Source organism: Ochlerotatus camptorhynchus, unplaced genomic scaffold, assembly GCF_037179485.1.
Source record: "Ochlerotatus camptorhynchus isolate MF236.1 unplaced genomic scaffold, CSIRO-AGI_Acam_v1.1 ptg000180l, whole genome shotgun sequence".
Lineage (NCBI taxonomy): Eukaryota > Metazoa > Arthropoda > Insecta > Diptera > Culicidae > Ochlerotatus > Ochlerotatus camptorhynchus.
Genome location: NW_027040670.1, coordinates 922,479 through 947,494, shown reverse-complemented (window position 1 = coordinate 947,494; position 25,016 = coordinate 922,479). Strand labels below are relative to the sequence as shown.

The window sequence follows — 25,016 nt, the reverse complement described above, 5'->3', positions numbered from 1 at the left end:
AACATACATTAAAACGCAACTTGCAACTAGTTCCAACTGGCATTATATTCCAGGTACCCCTACGATTCATCAGTGCGAACAGTTAGTTTACGAGATGAACTAGCCTACGGCTAAAAATATAAAAAAAAAAGTTAAAAAAAGTTAGTTTTCCTAATTTATTTGAGACTATATATTTTAAATTTGAATGCTGTTACTTATAATACTAGTTGTTTAGAATTCTTAAAAGTTGTAACAGGTTAATATTACATGTTACATTTCTTCAAAACAAAATATCTAATGAATTAATTATTACTGCATAATAGGCAAATATTACATCGATGTATAACTTTAAATTTCTAAATTGGGTTAAAACTATAGTGAAGTTATCATTATACGTACGTATCAAGTAAATTATAATCCTACAGTCAACTTAAAGTAAACTTACTGTAGTGGATATGGTAGCTGTTGTAAATAAATTCACTAGATATGCTTAAGTGTGTTGATAAAAATGAATAAATGGCCAAGTAAATGATAACACCGACTTATCCGTACTAAACATCGAAAGCAACGAGAATGACAATTAACCACTTCATTCGAGCAGTTATAATGACGTTTACTACCACTCGAACTTTGAAATAAAACATTATTTTGCGATTTTTTCTTCTAGAACCTCGAGAAAAGTAGCCAACATTTGTGCGTTTCATAAAAAAATAGAAATTAGTTGGTCCAGTTTTTGTGAAATCGCTGGTAGAAAGTCACACCAAAACTGCTTGACAAAGTGGTCAATTGAACGAAAATCGTATAGTTTCATATCTGATTCGGGCAGACAGTCTCACGCTTTGCGAGTGCGTCTACTTTCAGAGCAAAATATGCATATGATGTGTTCAGCCCGGTTTACATCAGAGGGAATGTTATATAGAGGCTAGACAGAGATAAAAAATCAGGATCAATCGCCGATTAGAGTTTAGCGTCGGGCATGAGAACAAACGAAAATCATTCTGTTGACAATTGTTACGAAGTTAGCACGTACACAGGACTTGGTCACTACACTTACCAATAGGAATGCAAGGAAATACTGTAAAAGAAGTTGTCCAGAAGTAAAGAAATGTACTGAGGCCACTGGAGTTAAGTGGATCTTAAATTTAACAAAAATGCGCCTAAGGCTAATATATACACTTACTTCTACACTCAAAATAATTGACACGTTATTGTTACGTGAAAAATCACATGGAGTCTCATTTTTTCTTTTTTAGTCAATTTTACGTGGCGCAAGTAAAATCTACAAGCTGTTACTTATACATCAAAGGATATTCCATTCGAAGACACTGATATTATCAATGAAACTTACGTGAAATCCACATACACAGATTCCATGTTAGTTTCACGTAAACTTTAAGTGATTTTCACGTCTGAAAAAAACATTGAGTGGCTCTCATTGTGGAACACAACACAGCAAAAAAAGATGTTGAATATTACATCGAAACTGCTGCAACCAGGTCAATCCATCGGTTGTATAATATCACATTGTACGATGTACATCGATTTTACGAACAAAATTACATCCATTGATGTAATATTGTATCTGCTTTTTGCTATTGCATCATTATTTCATACATCAGTTTGAATTACGTTGATCGATATTACATTTCGTCAAGACCGTCAAATATATATTTTTTTTTTCCTTTGGTTTGTTTTTTCCGTCGATCTGGTTTTCCGTGCTGAGCACCAATGCTACCGACGTGCCAGGAAGGCAGCTCCCACACCTGGACCCTACCTATCGACCCATCAACTCATGAACCGGGGACCAACGGCTTTACTTCCCTTCCGAAGGAAGGCGTGATCAGAGATGTTATGCCTCGGAACATCCCGGCGGCGCCGACTGGGATTGAACCCAGGCCTGCTGGTGTGAGAGGTAATCGCGCTTACCACTACACCACCGGCGCCGTTACCGTCAAATAATTGTGATTGCTATTCTATTGTTCGCATTTCAAATTGCAAATATAATTGGATTAAGATTTTGCATTTGAAATTATTTATCATATATCTTTCATAATTTAGTTGAACTGTGGACGGCAGGGAATACCATACACTGAAAATAAAATTTCGTTTATATAACGAAATCGCTCGTTTGTTCTACGAATTTAATCGTTGTTTTCTGCAACGAAATTGATTTGTCCATTGTATGAAGCTAGTTTCGTTAGAACTGTCACACTCGCTATCGCTACACCCAACCAGCGGGCCACAAGTGTTGGTTGTGGAAACCGAAAAATGTGGAGTGTGTTAGTGAGGATGGGAAAAAATAACTTCATCATTGGAAGGAATAAACATGACAAAAAATAAAAATAGGCTTCAGACTGGACTCGATCCATGAACCTTGCGATCGTCAGATCTGTGCTTAATCCATCGCTTTATCTGTACTACGAGAAATTGTAAAGCTAAAGGCAAATAAGAAGCACTCATGGAACGGTAATTCAATTTCGTTGCTGTTTCTGCTGCTTGCATGTATTTTTTTTTTCTGACATAAAACCACCGCGACCAGTAATTTGATTTATTGTGGTAGCTTGCATGTATTGGTCAAACCGACAATATTTCAAGAAAAAAAGTATCCCATCTCCAACACACAATCTCTACTTTAGGAGACAAGAAGCGCAGTTGTTGCTTTGATTGTACGAAGTTGAATTTGTATATTATACGAATAAGGCGTAATATCAGCATTGCGCCGGATGACAGGAAAAACGAATGTTTCGTACCATTTATTAAATTTGTGTTTTATGTACGATATTCATTTTAACGAAACGGTTTTCAAAGAAATAACGAAAATACATTTTCAGTGTAGTATTGAGGAGGACTTATAACGCCTTGTTCTATGCAGTATGAGTACCATATTATATTGTCTTGTTCTTCGTGTTCCCGATCGAATCGATTTACTCGACCTGCTCCAATTTGCCTAAAATTTTGCATAATTATGTGCTATGGGCAATCATTCACATTTTAGCAAAAAACCATCCATTTTGGATCATGTTACTGTTTTCAAAATGGCGTCTTTGTCAATTTTCAATAAATTGTAGCACGAAAACGTCACTTCTGATCGAAATGACGTCTGATAAAAAGTTGAAGAGATAAATAACGTCTTTCTGAGAAAAAATTACACGTCAATTTTTTCTTAGTAACTTTAAAAAACACAAATATCTCAAAAACGATATCTTCAATTTTAACATTATTTTAAAAGAAAGCTCTCGAAAAATGCAAGCTTTTGGAATATTTAAAACCATGGACATGGAGTTGACAAAAATCGTAGAACATGAAATGTTGATTAAATTTTTGAACTTTGAAGTAGAACTAGTTCTTCTCAGAAAACAAAATTTGAGCCAATCTAAATCGTTCAAAAACTGCATAGAAAGCTTACTAACAAGAAGTTTCAAAATGTGACAAAAGTTTCCTACTTTTCCTCAGCAAGCCTCGTTGGATAAATTACGACGAGCACTGAAAACATCTTCTTTTTGCAATTTGTTACATAAAAAGTTATTTCAGAATGAATCGTTGTTTGTCCAACGAAGCTTACAGAGTTGGATAGTAACGAGGAGTACTGAAAAAATCTAATTTTGATAGAAGGAATCCTTTTGCTTTTCGTTTGTGAGAATGCTGTGAAGACAGCCGAACAGAGCGGTCGCATGTTCTCGCGTTTGATAATTTGATTAAATTAATTATTTGCATACGTTTTGTTCTCGAGTGAGTTTTTTGGTTGTGGTTTTGTGATCCGGTGATCGGATTTTATAAGTTCAGGCAATCAAATTGGTTTTTTTTTTGTCCATTACTTTATTTTTAAAGGCTCAATCGAATAAACTTTACAGAGCCAAATTATCATTTTCTTTATACATTATAAATGTCTTAAATCTAAAATTAAAGGATTTGACCGATTACTCGTGGTCTTCTCGAGGTTAGTGGATGACAATTGTTTGGATCGGGAGAGGGAAAATGATATTTGGAATATGATTAATGATGCATGATATTTCTAATACATGTACTTAATCCTATCGTCGTTATATCAATTCTGTAATTATACAATTATCACAGAAACAAATATACAAAAAACAAATACACAAAATACAAACTAAACACAAGGTTAATCAAACTTACAATCTATGGTTAACATTCTTAAAGAAAACATATATGAGTTGCATAAACTCCAGATCGCGTCTAGCCAAAATATCCCCATCTGGGAGGTTTAGTTTTTGCAAACGTTTTGTTCCGGACTTGCTGCTGCAGTAGTGTTTTCCCAAATAACAATTTCGGTTTTATAAGGGGTTTGTGGACCATGATTTAGACTTGTAGCATGCTTTAAAACCTCCATAAAACTTGCAATGTTACTTGGGTTGTGTGCTCACATTCTCTTTTGTGACCTTGCTCGCGGTTTATCTACTGTTTGATGAGATGAGCTAATTTTTTTTCCTTAGCGTGTGTGGTGTGTTCGAAGAAGAAAAGATACCGAACACATATTCGCTCTTGCAGTGTTTGAGCGGGGTGTGAGATATGGAAGAAGTGTTGATCATATCGTGCAGAGGGTGTGCGTGGAAGCTACTGTCAAAATCGCCACCGGCCGCTGATCATGAGTTGAATTGTGACTGCGTTCCAGTTGAGAGGTGTTCTTATGACTTTTTTTTTCATTGCTGATGATTCGCGTTTACTACGTTTGATGTGTTTCTCGGTTTGCGGTAGGGTGCAAGCGATAAGATTTTGTTTATGATTAGTATGATTCGTTTTCGGGGAGATGACTGATGTTGCGATCGCTATACGTAGCCCAAAAGCATTTGTGCCTAGGTTTGTGGCCTACATAATGTTCTGCGATATTATTATTATTATTTTAGGACGTTAGACAGGTCATGGCGTATAGTCGCGGTTGTTTGGAGAATTTAAAAGGAGATGTTCAGTATTTGTTCCGAATACTCCATCCTGAACGAAAATTTGGTGTTGCCGGTACGTAAATGGCTAGTGAGGCAGTACTTGGCCGAAACTGCGAAAAAAAAAGGATTTTCTGACGAATGCACGACAGGTTTGCTGTACACTGGGTACTGCGGCGCCGATCGATTTTATTTTGCATGCCAATGGAAAACTGCTTGAAAATCTTCTCAAGTTTTAAACTGTTTTGCTTTTCTCTGTTGATTCCCGCCAAAAGCTCTGAACCATGAGTGCTCAAGCCCCCATGACTCTATCATAGTTTGTTTACATACATGTTTCGTCAAAGTAGGTTTTACAGCAATTGAAAACTCAGCTTAGTCATAAAAAATATGCAGGTTTTTATACTTTCATCCAGGGTTACTCACTTAGCCTGTACTTAGGGTTCATCACTTAGCCTGTAGATTTTTGTCTTTGAGATTAAAATTTAGAATGTGAATGTATTATGGGTCATTTTTATGAGATAACAATACTTGACGATGCATAAGAACAGTAACTGTATTTGTTGCATCTGGCTTGTTTGGCTCACGTTTGACAGTTTGCACTGGTTTCCAAGTGACAAACACATTGTTTGAGTCCACAGTACCCAGGTTGTGTAGCGCTCGGTTGTACAGTCCAACTGTTTTTGTTTACTGAGCTGAAGACCGTGGGTTTCATCTCAGGTCACTTTACATTACTGAGTTGATAGGGTTGCATCGTTTGCCTACCAGGCATTTAAAGATTGCAATTCTTATTCGCGGCAATTATGGAAATCAATACATTATATCTAAACTATGGTCGCATTATTTATCAAGGTAAATCCTGATCCAACGAACCTGACCTACTATCAAATTTTCCATCCTATGACAAAATAGCAAATGTCCTTCCCTACTCCAACCTGATTGCAAGGACGTGGCCGGTGCCGTTATTGATCTTTAAAATATGGAGTCACAGAAAGTTGTACAATGAAAGTGGACGGCTAAACCCAAACCTATTCAGTTGATTCATTGTCCAATTTCACTAGTTCTGATAAATCACGGAGTAGCAACAATTTGATATGTGTAGCCAGTCTAAGCTAGGCTAATTTTAGTTTTTGTTTGTATTTTTGCCTTTGACAACTCCCGTAACTATCAGGATATTCTGGAATACATTAAATTGAGCTGAACATTGCATTAGGTCCTAAGGAACATTGATATATTCTTTTCGTCGACTTTCTCTTTGTATTTCTACGGCCATGTAAAGATATTCCCAGGTATTTTCAGCACACAGATCGCTAAAAGAAGCTTTTATCTAGCATCTAATATGACAAACACAACAAGAAACGATTATGTGCTCAAGTTATTAACGAAAGAAAAAGTCGACGAAGAGAATTGATCAATGTTACTTAGGACCTAATGCAATGTTCAGCTTGAAATATAGTAAATGAAGAGTGGAAGTGATAATAACCCTATTATTAAATAGTTAAGCCATGAAACATTTAACTTACTCCCTTACTCTTACTCCCACTGTCCATTTACTCCGAATACCCATTAACGGGGTATTATTTTGTATATCCAGTACTGTACAAATATGTTCCTGTGTAGATTGTATCTTCTGAACAACTTGATAATACTTTTATAATACGGCATTCAGCCAATCGACATACGACTAAATGACCGTACACCATACATACATCAATAGATATCGTCCTGTGACCTGGTTTGCGGCAGTTCCCCACAAACAAATTAGTGTGCAATCAGGATTAGCCACTACTATTGATACACACAACACCCATCCATCACTGTGAATTGAATATTGTGGGAGATATAATGAATTCGTCACCAAGCAGCACAGCTGATTGGGGCAAATTAAACATTTGTCCGCAGGCAATCGGTCATAAATCAAAATGGCTTTGCGGTTGTGGTTTGCGAATGGAGGTGTATCTCGACGAACCTTGGTAAATATTATGGGCTGTAAAATTCAGGCAGCTATAATGGTATTTGGGACGAATGCTTCGAGTAAAACCTCATTTGCCAGGGATGAGTATGTTTTCAATCGCCGCTAGCGATGCATCTGTCTTCATTACTCAAAATAATTTGTAACGTTTGTCCATCTACTTTCTATTCATAGCTGATCGGCGTTTATCGTTTTGCTCTTAAATATTTTTTTACGTCGTACATCACTGATGATTCAGAAAAATATCATTGAATATTTAAATCCGAATGAATGGTAATTTTGACTAAATTAATTATCCATGAAATATTCCAGTTTGATAAACACATTATACTGAGATAATTTACTGCTTTAAGGCCATGCAGCCAATCTGTAGTGCGTGTACCCTTCTGTTGTTTTCCCGTTCCAAATCGTTCCAAATTTCCTATCCAAGCTCAAACAGCCGTTCCCAATTCTACACCAATTACAACAATTTTGATTACTGCTATTACTGATTTGTAATTCAAATCCTTTACAGCACGCATCATACCAGGACCAGGACACATAACAGTATCTGCCTTCGGTACTAATTGATTGTCCATTTTAGGCAACTGGCATTTATCATCAAGAGAGTTGCTTCAATTTGGTCAGGCCCAGGAGCAGGTCCCGCACAAGCTGACAAACGCATTAATTTGAATTTGCACTCTCCATTCGATGGGCTAATCTCCCGGTTCAATTTACGACGCACAGAGTCACCTGGTGTGTTTCGAATGTCTGGCTGTTCTCACTTGGTGACATCGGTGCGCTGTTGTTGTTGTAAGTGGAATTAGCATCAGTAGTATGGGGCACACAGCAACACAGACGATAGGAAGCCAGCCATCCAACTGGCCCAGCCGGTGAGATTGGTTCGCAGTCATTTTAATTAACATTCATTTCGAAATTAAATCACACATAACGTCATTCGCATCGTGTGTGTGCTGGCAGTTTAGAATATGTCCACTCATCAACTAGTAAGAACAGGTGCTGTCTGGACTGTGTTGGTATTGAGAACACAGGAAAATATGTTTTATTCCGAAAATGCATATCTGATTAGCGTTACACCTTAAATGGTAGGTAGGGGCGAAAGGTATAAAACGCTCCCCTCTGGGAAAACGCCTCCTTTGAGGCTTTCACAGCTTTCAACTGTCGCAAATAAATAATAAAATAAAATCCTAAAAAGCACCTTTCCAATGTAATTTCTATGACATTTTGGTGAGCATATGTAAGAAAGTGTTTATTCCATATTTGTGCTGCATGAGACATCTATCTATATGGTATGGTTTCACTCACACGACATAACCGATTGCTTCACCTTGGTAATCCAGCTCATTGACCAGCACTGTGGTCCCGGAGAGAGTAAGGAATGCGTTCTAGTGGAGCTGCACTAGGCAACTAGTGGATACCACACCGTGCCAACTTCACTTTAGGCCAGGATTTTCTCTCTATAAAAATATCTTTCTAACGATTATTGACCACCCTTGGCATAGCTCACCATGGAGTAACTGCTCATTTGATGCTTGACCACCTCATCAAACAGAAATGCCAATTCATCATGCAGCTGAAGCCATCAAAGCAATGGAATTTTATATGACGCGATTGTGATATGTTTGGCCTTGCCTCATGTCGGCTAATTTGGGAGACAGTGCGAATGAATGGAATTATCATCATTGCGCTGGAATGATAACAATTTCAACCTCGCATACGCATACAGACGACTTACAAATTACTGTTTGACCAACCATGATAATAAGAATCCCGTGGCTCTGGTCAAACGAAACAAGTCAAAGTCCAGTGGGAAAAGGAAATAGAGGGCACGACCCTTATCGCCGCTGCAGCAGTGATATGCAAAGTGCTACCATTGTTATGGGATTAATTGAACAGATGTGCGATAAACTGCGGTTGTTTTCGGTTACAACGGAAAATTTGATACCTCACCGAGCGTTGCTTTGGCAGATATCACACAAAGAGCGGGTGGATTATTGCATGTGAAATACGATTTGATAACGTGAATTACATGAAAAGTACTATTACAGCTACTGAGAAACATTTCCCGCATGATGCTATTATTAAACTGATCAAATTTTTACGGCTTTTGTTATCGATATGAAATTCATTAACCAATCTATCGATAAGATACGACCAGTATGTGAGCCTACATACTGGGAATAAATCCATCAAACCTTCTAAATTATTAACGTAGCGTATACCGTATGATGGCTATGAATATAATAATCTAAATAAATAATCACGAAAACCATGGCATTAGCCCATTCCCCAATGGCGAGGACAGAGCTTGTTAAGAGGCTTTTTCGCTTATCGCATTAGTTTTGATCATCACTCCGGCTGTAGCTTGTATGTCCTATTCCTAGTATGATGCATATGTATATTACAGTGTATCTCAAAATTGAACGTTCAGCAGTACTTAAATTTTAGAAAAAATGGCTCTAAAAGCACAAGTTAAAAAGACACGTCTCTGAACTTTTGGCAGCTGATTCAGCATACATTTATCAATATTTGGCTCAGTATTGGGCATATTTGGTTGAGTTTACAAAAAGTTAGAGCAATTTAAGGAAAACGCCGTTTTCTTGAAAAAAATTATTTTTTAAACATAAATTGAACACAAATTCTTGAAATTTTGCTCATTTTTAGACGTAATAAAGATCATTCATCTGCCACTAATTTCACTAAAATTTGTCCACTTGCTAAAAAGTTGAAAATCGAGTGATTTAGTTAAATAAATCTAACTTTATGCAGGCTTCTCCAATAAAGACCAAAATTATAGCAATAAATAATAAATCAATAAACATCTACTCAATCACCAGCCACGATTTAAAATAATACGTCTATTAGACTGATGCAAAATTTGACTTTTTCGCTCCACAGTGCTTAAAAGGTTTCAAATCGGGTCCTGATTAGCCTCCCAAAGTTACAACTCATTTGGTTAGAAACAGACTTCGCAAAGCCATTTGAAGTTTACATGTAAATTACTATGGCAAATCTCAACTTTTTATTCATTGCCTTCTAGTCTTTTTCCATATTGCGCTGCGAAACAGTTTGATAGCCATTCTTATAGAAATTTTTTTTTCAGCTACAACTTTGCTGAACATCGTTTCTATTTAAAACGAGGTAGTAAAAAGTTATTAATTGTGTACATTGACTTGTTGAGTGAAAATCTGGAAGTTTCGCTACTGAAAACTGGCCTGGAATACAATTACATTTTTCAACAAGAGCACACAGCGAAGAAAACAACGGCATTTTTCAAATCAAATCGGACCAAAACGCTAGAATGTCCTAGAATGGTCCCGATCTCAACCCAATTGAGAATTTGTGGTCTTACTTGGACAACAAAGTGGATAAAGCATCGGTTTCCAACAAAAACGTTTATTTTGAAGCACTTGAAGCAGCGTGGGAGAATATCGATTCAGGATATCTACAAAACCTCGTCGAAAGTAGGTATGTTGAAAGCAAAGGGTGGTCATACCAAATACCGAGAGTGTTAAAATGTAAGTTGAAAGTTGAATTAAACAAGAATTTTCAATAAGAAATCAGGCGTATGATTTATTTTATCCAACCCGAAATTCTCCTTTTACAACTTATAAAAGATGATTGAGAAAGTCATACAATATACAACATTCTATACCTGCAAGTATTGCAGAACAAACCATTATTGTGTGTTTGAATCTACCTGACGTATCGAGCTCCAAAGAAAAAATATATGGGTGTATGATTTATTTTGTCCAGTACTGTAATTGTAGCGATGCTGTCAACGGAAAGGAAAAGGACTCCAATTCCAGAACTTCCTGGGAGGCCCAAAAGCTCCAACTGAACCGGTCAACAATGACAGAATAGCCGACTGTGAAGAGTAAGTGAATGCAGTTCACGAAGCACTGGAAGCCGTCAAATTAGACGCTGATGGGAATACCAAAAATATTGTCAACGGCGTTTGCGTCACGATCTGAACAAACGCAGACCTACCTCTCCAGAAATCGCGTTTTGATGATGATTCGAATAACATGCATCAGTGCCAAACTGGCACTGCGGAAAACTGCCGACAGGAAACTTCAGAAGTTGTAAGTCAGATGGAAACTGACTGCCTTCTGAACCTTAGCAGTGGCTGCATTCGGCGAAAGGGTCAACTGTTCCCAAAAATCCAAGCAAGCGCACATTAACTTCCTCGCATCATCCGGGAGAAGAGAAACTTTTTGGGAACGATTGAGCTTCTACCTGTTCCAAGTTATGCAGATACACTTCCTGATTAACTGCAATGGATAATAATCGCCCTTATCGAGGATGCCATGAAACTTGTTGATCCAACGCAGGAGTAGAAACTTGGTGCAATGATCGCGCAACAAAACTACCGAAATGTAAACAAATTTTTACGTTTAACTTTTTCAAGCACCATTAATCCCGTCATAAAACTAAACGGAATAGGATCAAGCAAAATGGTCTCAGATAAATACAATGCAGTTTGCACATTATCTTCATTAAAGCCAAATTAAAAAGTTTTGTATTTGTTAGCGATTTAATGAAACCAAAATAGCTTTTTCACAATTGGCCTATGGAAAATCAATTTTTATGCCACCGCCACATTGCTATTATTACATTTGTTTTTACTTACTTTCTTCGTTTTTCAAGATGTTTTTCCATGAAAATAACTTTAATTTCATAAATTCATCAATTAGCAGTAACGGTGCCGGTGGTGTAGTGGTAAGCGTGATAACCTCTCACCCCAGCAGGCCTGGGTTCAATCCCAGTCGGCGCCGCCGGGATGTTCTGAGGCATAACATCTCTGATCACGCCTTCATTCGGATGGGAAGTAAAGCCGTTGGTCCCCGGTTCATGAGTTGATGGGTCGATAGGTAGGGTCCAGGTGTGGGAGCTGCCTTCCTGGCACGTCGGTAGCATTGGTGCTCAGCACGGAAAACAAGATCGACGGAAAAAACAAACCAAAGGAAAAAAAATCAATTAGCAGTAATAGAGGTTCCGAAAATCATTAAATTATCTCGGCTGGACGCATTGATTAATATAAAATATAGCTATTCTTTGTTTCCTAAATTAACAATAATAAGTAAAATCAACGATTTCCCCAGGCGAACTTGTTTTTCGACGTAGGACTACGTCTGTGATTTCTATATGGGGGTACACTTTGTGAAAACCGAAAATGGAACATGTAACACAATTATGAAAGATTTCGGACGCATATTTCTCCAAAGCATTATTGTCAAATATGTCATGCAATATGCCATTCGACGGAGGCTTCATTCAGCTGTTTTGTGTCATATAGTACAAATAATGAAAATAGTTAAACAGCTAAGAAATTTAACTAAAATTGGTAGCATCAAAATTTACCATACATTTTCTTAGACCACAAGGTGTCTTTCCTAACAGAGCCATCACATAGTTGGTACCAAACGAAACAAGCTGAAGCCGCATTTCTATTCGTATCGTTCAACGCGCAGCAGCTCAACATAGACGATAAGCGGACCGAAAGAAAGACACCCCGCAAACAGCTTGCTACCAAATATGCTTGCAAGAGCGCTCCAGCCAGAGAAGTAGTGAAGAAGCAACACAGCCACTGTTCGGATACAGTTGTTCATCAAGCGATACGCTACTGTTGGGCCATGTTCACCAAAAGCGTCATCATCATTCGAAGAACATCAAACTCGCTAATCGTATCCGTGGAGAAAGCGCCTACAGATCTCAGGGTTTCTCAATTACCCGGTACTTTTCACCTAAGAAGAATATGAACCTGTGTGTAATCCACGCTAAGTGAGCCATCCCAAAAGGCCTGCAGCTCGTTCCTCGTATTATCAGACTAGTACACTTAAGGCATGTATAGAGATCGAAGCGTATTTCACTTCGCTTGGAACTGAAAATTCAATTTAGTGAATTCACGCATGCAGCTACTCGTGAAAAGAACCACAGCTTAGCGAAAAGTTGATGTTTAGAGAAAAAGCGAATCTGACAGATTTTCACTTCACTGGAGGTGTAAACTGATCAATTTGATGAAATGTCAAGTGAACTGCGAAAAGAGGGACTAGAGATTAGTGACGTTTAACGCACGCACACTGGCGGAAGCAACGCCGTGTAAAGTTGTTTATTATTTTCCTCTGGCTAACCTAAAAAATGTATGAAGTAGACCTGTCAAAATGAGTTTAAGGTTCAATTTACTTTGATGCATTTTTAAAAATTCAAAAGCAGTTTTTTTCGACGCATTATTTTAGATTGCAAAAAGCTCGCGTCATTTTGTGTAAAAAATCAAAAGGAATCAAATAGTGCGATTTTTTTGCAATCTGAAATAATGCGTCGGGAAACAACTGCTTTTGAAATTTTCCAAAAAGCATCAAAGTAAATTGAACCTTAACACCGATTTGTTATGTATTTTTCTCGAATATTCACCAACACGCTCTCACATATCGCACCAATACAACTGGACGTGAAAATCTCAATTGGAATTGATATTCCAATTGGTTATTCCACAAACATTTTTTCGAAACCTTTTTCGCCTGTGAAATTTATTGACTAGACATATTCTAGCCTTAGTAAGGTTTTGGTGGATGTAATAAAGGCAAAGCCGTCTTGACCAGCGTTTTTATTAATGTTGTTTTATAGTAGCCTTGTATTATTTCATAAATCGAAAAATGTTACTTGGGCTGTATATTAGACTGATGCAAAATTTCAAATTTTCACTCCACAGTGTCTAAAACGGATCCAAATCGTTTACTTAGAGATGAACTCGCCTAAGGGTAAAAATCTCTTTAATAAAGCTTTAAAAAAAAGGATCCAAATCGAGTCCTGATCAGCCTCCCAACATTTGAATTCATATGGTAAGAAACTGACTTGGCACCAGTGTTTGGAAAAACTCAAACACTCAAATCTTATGCATGAGTTTATGCGCCTATGAGTTTTGCCAGCCAAAATGGAACGTCGCAAAAATCACCGCTGAGTTTTCAGGTTCAAAAATTCATTTCTTTATGTGTCGGCGTTGTTATTACTATTGTTTGGTGCAGCAGGGGTTGGGAAACTAATACAACATGCATAAGCATGCTATCAATTGACCATTTGAAGTTGATATGGAACTTTCTATGGGAAATTCAAACGTTTTGTTCATTATTTTCTATCCTTTTTACATATACCGTATGCGTGATAATGTTTGCACCATTGAGCAAAGTCAAAATTAAAAAAGAATCTCAAAAATTACGTTTTCGAGTTTTTTTTTTTTATTTATTCAAAGGGAGGATGTTTCTCAGAGTCTTAAACTATGTCAATCATTGATCGAGTTTCCACTTGCTGCAATTACGGCCTCCACACGCTTCCCGAATGCACGGCAGGTTCTAATAATAGAGTCTGGATCCATTTCTCTCCAGGTACGGGTCAATGTTTGTCTGAGGCTTGCTGTACTCGGGTGGCATTAAGAACAGGCCTTGGCCTTCATGACGTGCCATATTGAGTAATCCAGCGGATTAAGATCGGGGCTGGATGGCAGCCACGTATCCTTCGCCCAGAACGGAAGATGTTCCTGCAACCACTTCTGAGTGTGGCACGGAGCCCAATCTTGTTGAAATAGAACATTTGGCTTCGGACCGTACTGTTCTTTGATCCACGGAAGAGCATACTTACTTAAAACCCTGATGTAGACCTCCGTGTTGACCTTGTCGCCTTCTGGAATGACCACCGGGTCCATTTTTTACCATCGGAAGCCAAACACCATAACGCTAGCACGATGCTTGGTCAGATACACGTTCTTGTGCTCGTCGGCCACGTCTTTTACCGGAAGAGAACTAATATACCGGTCAGTTCTGGAATTTGATACGGGATCGACGGTAAACATGTTCTCGTCGGAGAACACGATTACCGGATTTTTTTAGCTTAAGGAAGTTCAAGATTTTCTTGCATCGTTCGACTCGTAGCTCCCGGATGCGGTTGCTAATCATGTGAGTTTTTTTTCCGTGCCCTCGACTTCGCCTCGCAATCTTCCTTTACGATCTTCCGTGCCGTAAAGTCACTGATCCCGTGTTCCTTTGCCATTTTCCTTATTGAAAGCACTGGATTCACCTGAATCTTCCTTTTGATAATAGCAATAACCCTCGGAACCCGAGCTGGCCTCGGACGACCTGTCCACCTTTGCGGATAGTTGTCCTTTCTTTTCTTGGTCTAAAACCCTTTTGACGGTCCACCGGGACACTCCCACGGCTATTGAAATGTCTTTTTGCGACATTTGCGCGTGGGACAAATCACGAATACGCTGCCACTTCGTCATGGTGCAACTGTCAAACTAAGTAAATCATTTTCTTTTATACACAGCCAGTCTTGTAAACGGTCACGTTCACCGACGCTTTATTCTCTATTATCATGCTCTTTTTGTCAAGCCATTCGTAACAAGCATGTTCGTTCGACAGGCTTGCCAAAAAATGTATTTTGACATCACGACACTTCTCTATCTTATTCATTTGATATTCATCATTTTTTGTAAACACCGACTGCGTTCACCGTAGCTGTCCACGTGTTCATTTATTTTGCAGTTTCATTATCTCTTTCTAATTCACTCTATAGCGTCTTCGTTCCAATGTGGGTTATCTACAGGTGAGGAGGAAGGAAACTAGTCGACTCTTTCATTCTCACGGTGTTCTTATGAAGCAGCAGATGTGACGTCACGTCTGTTGCTGCATAAGAAACCGCGAGGACGAAAAAGTCGATTATTTTCCGTCTTCCTCAACTCTTAGTACCACACATCGTCTTCGTTCAACGTTGTAAGAAAAGAACACGTCTACGTTTTCTATGGTTATCGTTGTTTTGCTATTCTACAGTCGTGAAAAAGTTCTTAGTGTTGTTGTCGACCAATTTTTACTGTTTCAAGTTAAGATTTTAAAACAGATCCTAAACTTTTCAATCGCAATGGACGTATCAGCATCATCGATCGAAAAAAAGAAATACAGAGAGATCCTAGCGGAAGGCTGCATTTCCACGGAAGACGGATTTGTATTGTGTGCCATCGATGCTGCCAACAGTTGCAAATACCGACAGAAAGCTGAAAAATTTGATGCCGGAAATTTTATCCGACATCTTCGTACAGAACACACCATTCTGGCCAAATCACGTGGACTACTTAAAGATGAGGCGGAAGTACCATCCAAGAGAAAGAAGGCATCAAAAAAAATGATTGCCATCGACAGGCAAACATTTGTCGAAGCAATATTGAAACTGGTGACCGTCCATCACGTTCCCCTGCACTGTGTCGAATGGGAAGGGTTTCAACTGCTCTTGAAACCCATTGGTGAAGCACTAAATATGTGCATGAATCGCCCTAACGTTCTCAGACATCTAACAGTTGCTGCCACAAAGATCCGATCCGCGATTAGAAGTCTGGTGAACGGAAAGCTTATATGTCTAAAAATCGACAGTGCTTCTCGACATGGACGACACATCCTGGGTGTCAACATCCAATTTTTTGACCCAGAGCAGCAGCAGGTAGTGATTCTGACCGTCGGTAAGTGACAGCATCTTATCAAGTTGAAACAGGGCGGATTGCATCTTTATAATTAGGGAGACACTATTCCAAGTACAGCTTTTTCGTAAAAAGTTTAATGCATGGAATGGGATATCCCGTGATTCGCCGTACATGTAAATCATAGATTTATACTCAAAATAATTTCATTTCTTCTTCAGGGATGATTGAACTTAATGAGAGGCACACTGCCAAATTTCTAAGGTCGAAAATCGAAGAAATACTCGCAGGATACGGCATTTCACTTGAGCAGATATTTTCTATCACATGCGACAACGGTGCAAATATGATTGCAGCTGTAAAGCAGTTGCAGTCATATTTGCAGGTTATGATCCTCTCCACTGAAGACGACGAAGATGACCCATCACAAGAGCTACCTGGACTAGACTGGACCGAAGCGATTGAAGAAGAATTTTTCAATCGTATAACGCTTGTGAGGTGTGCTGTGCACACAATGCAGCTAGCAGTCACCGATGTTATCAAGGCATGTGATGCTGACATCCGTCAATGTACTACAGTCACAAAAAATTGCCGCAAGATAGCTTATAAACCGGTGTTCGATCTGCACAACCAATCGCTCCCACCCCTTTATGCTAGGACCAGGTGGGGAGGAATCTTCACGATGTTGGAGCATTTCGAAAAGCATGAGGATTTCTTCAGAGACTTAGGATCGCAGTATCCTGAGCTGGGTTAGTGAAACACGTTAAAAACTGATAAAAAGTTGTACATAGATTTATCACTTACCATTTTAAATTTCAGATCTTACAGAACAGTGGACATTCATTAAGGAATATGTTGCAGCTTTCAGACCAGTTTTCTTGGCAACCAAGAACATGCAATCCAACCATACTTCCCTGAACGATTTTTACTTGACATGGATAAGAACCGTGATGGATGTCAGTAAAATTCAATCTAACCGATTTGTAGAACCATTGACGGCTTCACTGACCCAACGTCTCAAACAGTTGAAGGACAATATGATTTTCAAGTCCGCGCTTCTCATCGATCCACGATTTAATTACCTGAATTCTACACTGTTCACATCTGAAGAAAAAGAGGAAGTTCGAGTAAGTCCATTGCTTTTGTCACTCAATGAATGTTGAACCTCCATTTGTTCTGTATTTTCTTATCCTATTGTTCAGAAATTCATCATTGCAACATGGGAGCGAATCAAGCGAATGAAACCACACAGCGTAGACCAACCAACTCAGTCACCATCAACCTCTGCAACAGGATCAGATCAAGATCAGCACAGTGAGCTGGATGCCTTTTTGACACAGATGTTTGGAGGAATGCTTCCTGAGTCGGGCTCAAGAAGAATTCAAACATCAGACACGTTTCTGAGACAGCTAAAAGCACTTGATCTCGAGCCTCATCAACTCTACTCATTTGATGTATGGAAATATTGGGTTTCACGAAAATTCAGTCATCCCGAGCTATACGAAGTTGCAACTCTGCTGTTGACGGTACCTTCAAACCAGGTGTCCGTGGAACGCGCGTTCAGTGCTCTTGCACTGGTTCTTTCGGACAAGCGAACAAAAATCGCTGAAGCAAACCTTGAAAATATCCTATTGGTTAAGCTCAACAAGGAACTGTTTGAGAAAATAGTTCCTAACTTGTACAATTGGCTTGACGAAGAGCTTTAAGATTGATTCTGAGCATTTCGTCATATTTGAATACCTTTTCTTTTATTTCCATTGATATTTCCCACACAGTTCAATATAACAAGCTATTATCTTGCATTTGACACGAGAAACATGACAAGAGGATATTTTATTGCTCACTAACTGAGCCTTAGTTATTAATGCAAGGGAAAATAGACGAAAAGAACAAATCAATCTTGCTTAGGACATTATGGATTGTACGGGTAGAAATGTGCTACCGTACACGCAGAGAAAAAAAATACAAATAAACTCAACCAATTTGCAGTCTACTGCTATTCCCCCGTTTACGCGGTGGGTGGTACTGCTCACTCACCGCTTTTTCTGATTAATGTCCGCCATAATCTAGTTGTATACAGAAAATCGGCTCAATTGATTTAAGGACCGCCGAGAAAGAGGGGGGTGGGCGGTACCACCCACCGCGTAAACGGGGGGATAGCAGTATTATATCTTGGCTAAAACAAATAGATATTTCAGGTTTTATCAACTACGCTTTTATTTAAAAACTGCCGGTTCAACCATATTCCGAACGAGTGCAGGTGAGGAGACACGAAAAAATCCAAACATTGGTACCTATGCATGTGTTAAAAACAATGAACACAAACGTTTCTGAACACTGCCGTGGAAATAACGGAACACCTTACAGTACAACCTCTATTTTGCCTTAGCAGCATTTTCCTTGCTGGCCTCACCAGCGACAAAGACCTTCTTCTTCTTCTCTTGTCCTTGAGTGCTGCTGGGGGAGATCCATCGGCAGATACAGTAGGAGCAGCAGCAGCATCACTAATATCCTTGGTGGTGTTTTTGGGGGGTGGGGTGGTGGTGACGACAGCGGCAGCAGCTTCCTTAGTCACATCCGACTTCTTGGTGTCCGTTAGCACCAGATCTATGTTCGCCTTCGAAGTAGGTCATTTCGCTCAATTTCGTTGTGTTTCACATACTACTTGGAACGGCTCGACCATTTTGTTGGTTATGCATTCCCATCTTGGCCTTGGCTTCCTCCTTAAATTTGCGCAAATTGAACGGCATTAGACCGTACTTTGGTAGTTCGGCTAGGAATGGCCTGAATGGTGTCGGTGTACAGCCAGAGACTCCTTTCGAAGCGGAACGCTATCGGAAAGTACAGCTTCCGATGTTCTACGTAAAAGGAAATATAATTACAATCTATCAAAACACTTGACATTATAACAAACACACTCACCACTACCGTACTTCCCGGTAAAGTGCGAAACGATTATTCCCAGGTAGACGTCATCGTCAATCGTAAAGCGGTGGTCAGCTGTGCCTCGAGCAACTTGCGTAGCCTTTGTTGGCAATCTTCACTTTCGTCGTCGGGCCTCGATACTCTACCGTTTAACACCGTCGTCTTTCAGCGAAAATGCCAGATTGATGTCGGGAAGGTGATTCTCTTCTTCATTTCCAGTTCATTTTTTAAATTCCAGCTGGTGATCTTCCTTCTGGCAGAGGGCCGTCGCGTACGCTCCTACTGTGGACGCCTGGATCAGGCTCTAAAGGGTGTTGTTGACGATCGCTCCAGCTGTTTTGTGCTGTTGTTTGACCGTACTGTCGGCGATATTATTTTCCTCCCCCCGCGGCTGCTGCTCGTCGTTGTTGACCTTATTGTTGTCGTTTCACTCCCCAGAACCGATGTCAAAAAACATTACGCGTGCGAATCGGCAAGTGATTTTAAATCCACATTATTTTCCTAGAAGTAGAAACAAAACATAACTGCAATGCGTTGTGATGGACTAAATCAACAAAACATACCTGTTACCACTTTTCCAACGTGACAAATCGATTAAATTCTTGCGTCACTTTTCATAAGGTCCTATCTACATTGATCGATTCTCTTCATCGACTTTCTCTTTCGTTAATAACTCGCTTCCAAAAACATTCTAAGCTATTCTCATCGTCCAACATGCTTGATAATACTTTCTTTTAAAATAATATGTAGCAAAATCAGCCCGAAATATGCCTGCAGCCGAGTTATTTACGAAAGAGAGAGTCGATGAAGAGAATCGATCAATGTAGATTGGACGTTATGAAAAGTGACGCGAGAATTCAGTTTTTTAATAACACTTTGGCTATGAAACTTCTATCAAACGACATTCAAAGTATTGTAAACAAATTCAAATGAACGCAACTCAATCGACAGTACTGACAGCGATAGGGAGAGAGAAAATGATGGTCTACTTCTCCAGTTTTCTTTCATTGCTCTTTTGTATACGTTCGAAGGAAAGAGACGAAACAAAAACATTCGATTCATTCTCGTGTTGGAAGCAAAAACTTTTTTTGCGCATGACAGCTGTAGACGGGTAAACGAAATCATGGTCGCGTTCATAGTATTGAATGAATCATAACTTTGACATAACGGCCCTTAGTGAACGCTATCGAAAATGTCGACTGTTTACAAGACTGTACACAGCCTACTACGGTATGAGCTATAGGTTACGTGCATGCAAAGAAAACCAAGGCATTGTATGCACAGGTGAAACGGGAACCTTATTTGTATGATGGTGCAAACATTATCACGCATACGGTAGTATTGTTAAAAAGACGAAACAAAAACATTCGATTCATTCTCGTGTTGGAAGCAAAAACTTTTTTTGCGCATGACAGCTGTAGACGGGTAAACGAAATCATGGTCGCGTTCATAGTATTGAATGAATCATAACTTTGACATAACGGCCCTTAGTGAACGCTATCGAAAATGTCGACTGTTTACAAGACTGTACACAGCCTACTACGGTATGAGCTATAGGTTACGTGCATGCAAAGAAAACCAAGGCATTGTATGCACAGGTGAAACGGGAACCTTATTTGTATGATGGTGCAAACATTATCACGCATACGGTAGTATTGTTAAAAAGTTCGTATGGGCAATTTTTTCAACTTCATCTTTGCAGAAAATAGTTTTTTGCCAAACATCAATTTAAATAGTTATTAACTTGTTTGAAGAAGCTAATTTCAAATAACAGACTAAAGTGGTAATTTTTATACGATAGATGAGGAGATGAATGTATAGAGGTAGAGGTAACAATAGCTGCAATTTCGAAACCTACGACTGGATGCCTTCAGATAACAACTTGAGTGCGGTAAAAATCGATAGAACGGTTCCAAACACATCGCCGGTACATGAGCGAGTCGGTGATCATCTCTTTTTGCCAGTGGTGGCGGGGTAATACCCCTTTGTACCTGCCTAAAAGTTGTCCTTGCTCGCTTTCTACTCTCTATATACAATTTTCACACTGCCGTACTCTAACGGAACTATCAATTCTATAGTTTCATCTCCTCATCTATCGTATAAAAAATACCATTTTAGTCTGTTATTTGAAATTAGCATCTTCAACTATAGTCAAAATAGTTATTAACTGTTGAAGATATTGATCTAGCAGCTTTTATGTGGACAACACTGTATTCTACAGTGTGACATTAGGCTGATGCAAATTTTGACTTTTTCGCTCCACAGTGCTTAAATGGTTTCAAATCGGGTCCTGATTAGCCTCCCAAAGTTACAACTCATTTTATTAGAAACAGACTTCGCACAAGCCATTTGAAGTTTGCATGTAAATTACTATGTGAAATCTCAACTTTTTGTTCATTGCCTTCTAGTCTTTTTCCATATTGGGCTGCGAAACAGTTCGATAGCCATTCTTATAGAAAATTTTTCTCAGCTACAACTTTGGTGAAGATTGTTTCTATTTAAAACGAGGCAGTAAAAAGTTATTAATTATTTAAGAGATTGGTAAACTTATGACATGATCAAGCCGCTGCACTGTATTTTGCAGTGTGACATAGTAGCCATGATTTTTGTGTACTATTCAACGCCCCAGAAACACCAATGTTGCCTGCTGAGCAGTTGATTGAGCATGATCATAAGACATCAGCGCATTGAATCATTGATAACTTTCGATCCTTGCATTTAATCAAAAAGTGGTTTTCAGCAAAGTTGTATATCCTACAAGTACAGTTGAAAGTTTTTGAAGCAGACAGATATAGTGAATTATTAGATAGACATGAACAAAAATCTTACCATAGTAATTCCCATACAAACTTCAAATGGTTTGTGCCATCTCAGTTTCTCACCAAATGGGTTCAAATTTTGAGAGGTTAATCAGGATCCGATTTGGAATCGTTTAAGTATTGTGGAGCGAAAATTTCAAATTTTGCATCACTCTAGTAGCCATAGTAGCCATGCTCTATTCTACGCGCCAGAAACACCAATATTGCCTGCTGAACATTTGATTGAGCATAACCATAAGACATCAGGGACTTGAATCATTGATAACTTTTGTGCCTTACGTTTTATTGAAAAGAGAACTTCAAAAAGTTGCAGCTGAATTTCCTACAAGCACTGCTATAAATTTTTAAAGCAGAGCGATGATGTGGTGAATTGTTTGATAGATATGAACAAAAATTGCTTTTCCCATAGTAATTTCTATATAATCTTCAAATGATGTATACCATTCAGTTGATGATGTATACCATGTCAGTTTCTTACTAAATGAGTTAAAATGTTGGACCCAATTTGCAACCGTTTGAGCACTGTGGAGTGAATATTTCAAATTTTGCATCAGTCTAATGTATATATTCTACAAGCCTGAAATGGCCCAAAGAGCCATTGCCCCCACTTTTATCAGGAAACCATTTGAACAACCGCCCTCTCTACCTTCCAGTAACATTCACTCTTCCCAACAAGGAAAATCCTATCCTATCATAACAACCTCACGCTCGGTCACATACTGGTGCCGTTTGTCTGTGGAAAAGACATTCGAACCTGCTGCTCGCAGCAACAAGTATGAACAATCTTAAATTTTAATGAGCTTTTTACACGAATCAATTATTCAGATGTTGAATGAGCGTAAAAACGCTCACGTTTCACCAAATTGCACACGTTTGCTTTTTAGATATGGAGTGACAGAAAATTCAAGACTTTAAATTTTAAAGCAATGTTATGTCCGGATAAAATGTTCTTCGAAGCTTTGTGAAAAGCCTAGCAGCAGTATTAACATAAAATACATGATTGAAATAAATGCAGATTCTCCGCTGCCAATCTTCTCACTTCCAGAGACCAAAACAAAAAGATCAGATTGTTTATCACTGACACTCGTCACCCTTGGCAGTGCCATGGAAATGAATGATTTTTGTTTTTTTTTCAAGAGTTCTCCTTTTACGGCTCAAGATGACAGGTGCGGAATGTGGATGGAATTATTAGACGCAAAAAGTTTTCCACTTTTGCAAGCACCGGAAAGTAGCAGCCTTGTCGGAAGCAGCGCTCCAAGCTTTGTTCATGTCCCCCATTTTCCACGCAATTTCTCCCCATCATGTTGCCTCTGGTGAGATTTCATTTCGGAAAAAGACGAGAAAACATGAACATATACCAACCAGCCGAAACGTGCTGTGCTGTATTATAAAGTAAAGTGGCGTCGAATGAGACTTTATGGAATCATGATTTTCGTTTGGAGAGAATCTTATATTACGGAATCTGGTAGAAGATAGAATTTGGGGGTTAATATTTTAAGCTGCTGATTTTGTTTCCTGATTATCCAAAACCAACAGACATAGTTATTAACTTTCAGGTTTGCGGTAAATTGTATAAAATTTATTTACATAAAACTGATTCATTTAATTGCCAAAGGGGCACTGCCCGGCCGGATTAATTATCCATAAATTCAATTCATTATTATATCATTACCAAGCTGACAACGTACCGTATCCCTACAATCGAATGTGTATGGAAACAATAAATTGCATCACATCAGAGTGCAGCTTTTTGTTGTCAGCGGGTTCGTCCGTTTCATTAAAGCCAGTTTTAATAACAACTGCTCGACTCCTACCGTGCCTAGAACGAAGAGCTGGATGTAATAAAATTTTAATTGCATTTTCTCACGCGTAAAAAAGAGCCCGTTTGATTTCCGAAGCGTTACCCGTAGACAGGAAAATGTTGCACAAAAACAGGAGAAACTCCTGCTTCAATATTGAGCGAAAAAAAAAAATCATCAGCATAAAACTTACTATATGTGTCTTTCGTTTATTTTCAGGTACCACAGCAGCCGCGGCGGTTGAAACCAGAAATCGAAAAATGTGAATCATGCTAGAATGCACGAAGAAAAAATTTCCACGATGTTACATCAAACTTTGGTTGTTACTAATGCAAATTATGTGTGATTGAAAGATTTTTTCCTAGAAAAAATACAGCTAAGCAAATCTATAGTTTTTTTTTTTAAAGAAGAAGAAAACTGAAGTTGTAATAAATTCAGCTGATTCGATTCCACGTGCTGAAAGGAATGCGAATTCAGCTTCACGATGGATGCGGTCACTTTTAGGAGAACACGTTCCAACGCTCAGCGCATCCAGGATGGCATTGATTCAGGTAAATATTTGCTCCACTGGCCAATCAAAACAAGAATGGAAGTTATGGATAAACTGCCAATCAAATTAATTGTTTTCCCTATTACGGGGTGAAAACAGGGAAGTCAAGTAGCAAACTGGTTCTACTGGAGATTGGAATATGAAGTTTTATTACAGGTTTAGCTGGTTGACAATTTATTCAAGTATGGAAATACGTCTAATACTTAGGTCATTTCAACGTGTTCGCATCACATACTGGCACAATGCACCACCTGAGAAAAAACCTGATTTTTTAATATTTTGATTCTGGGGTATGGGATATGAATAAATGTCTTCAGTAAGAACACATTTCAAATCTTAGACATTAAACCGATTCGATCTCATGGGGTCATATATGACTCCTACACGAAATCAGGTGTTAAAAATCACTGTTTAAAGATAACCATATAGTTTCTTGAGCAATAGTGTTTACTTGAATTATTAAGAAAAAAATAAAATGGGATTTTCATGAACACTTTGATTACCAGGATCTCCAAAACCTCGTGCAATAATAAATCTGCATATATTTGAAGAGTTTCCTTCTAATAACGCGCCAAATAAAAAGAGTTATCTAGACCATCTTGAAGATTCAATCTTGA

General features: G+C 38.6%; 2 protein-coding genes across 3 annotated transcripts in view; both read left to right on the top strand.

The window, feature by feature from the left end:
• Adcy2 (adenylate cyclase type 2 Ac76E) overlaps positions 1-25,016 on the top strand; it is a 196,995-nt gene that overhangs the window by 5,689 nt on the left and 166,290 nt on the right. For both annotated transcript variants that reach the window (XM_065222882.1, XM_065222881.1), the window contains one exon: positions 24,069-24,400. In XM_065222882.1, coding sequence (XP_065078954.1) covers positions 24,334-24,400 — 67 coding nt within the window. In that variant the 5' untranslated portion in view covers positions 24,069-24,333. The remainder of the gene's footprint in view (positions 1-24,068; positions 24,401-25,016) is intronic.
• LOC135701918 (uncharacterized) lies at positions 15,212-17,792 on the top strand. Its single transcript, XM_065222866.1, has one exon. It carries the CDS (start codon positions 15,640-15,642, stop codon positions 16,354-16,356), a length of 717 nt encoding a protein of 238 aa, XP_065078938.1. The 5' UTR covers positions 15,212-15,639; the 3' UTR covers positions 16,357-17,792.

Bases quoted from the DNA above. Each gene is read 5' to 3' on its own strand.
- LOC135701918 (XM_065222866.1), top strand. From the start codon at position 15,640: ATGGTTATCGTTGTTTTGCTATTCTACAGTCGTGAAAAAGTTCTTAGT.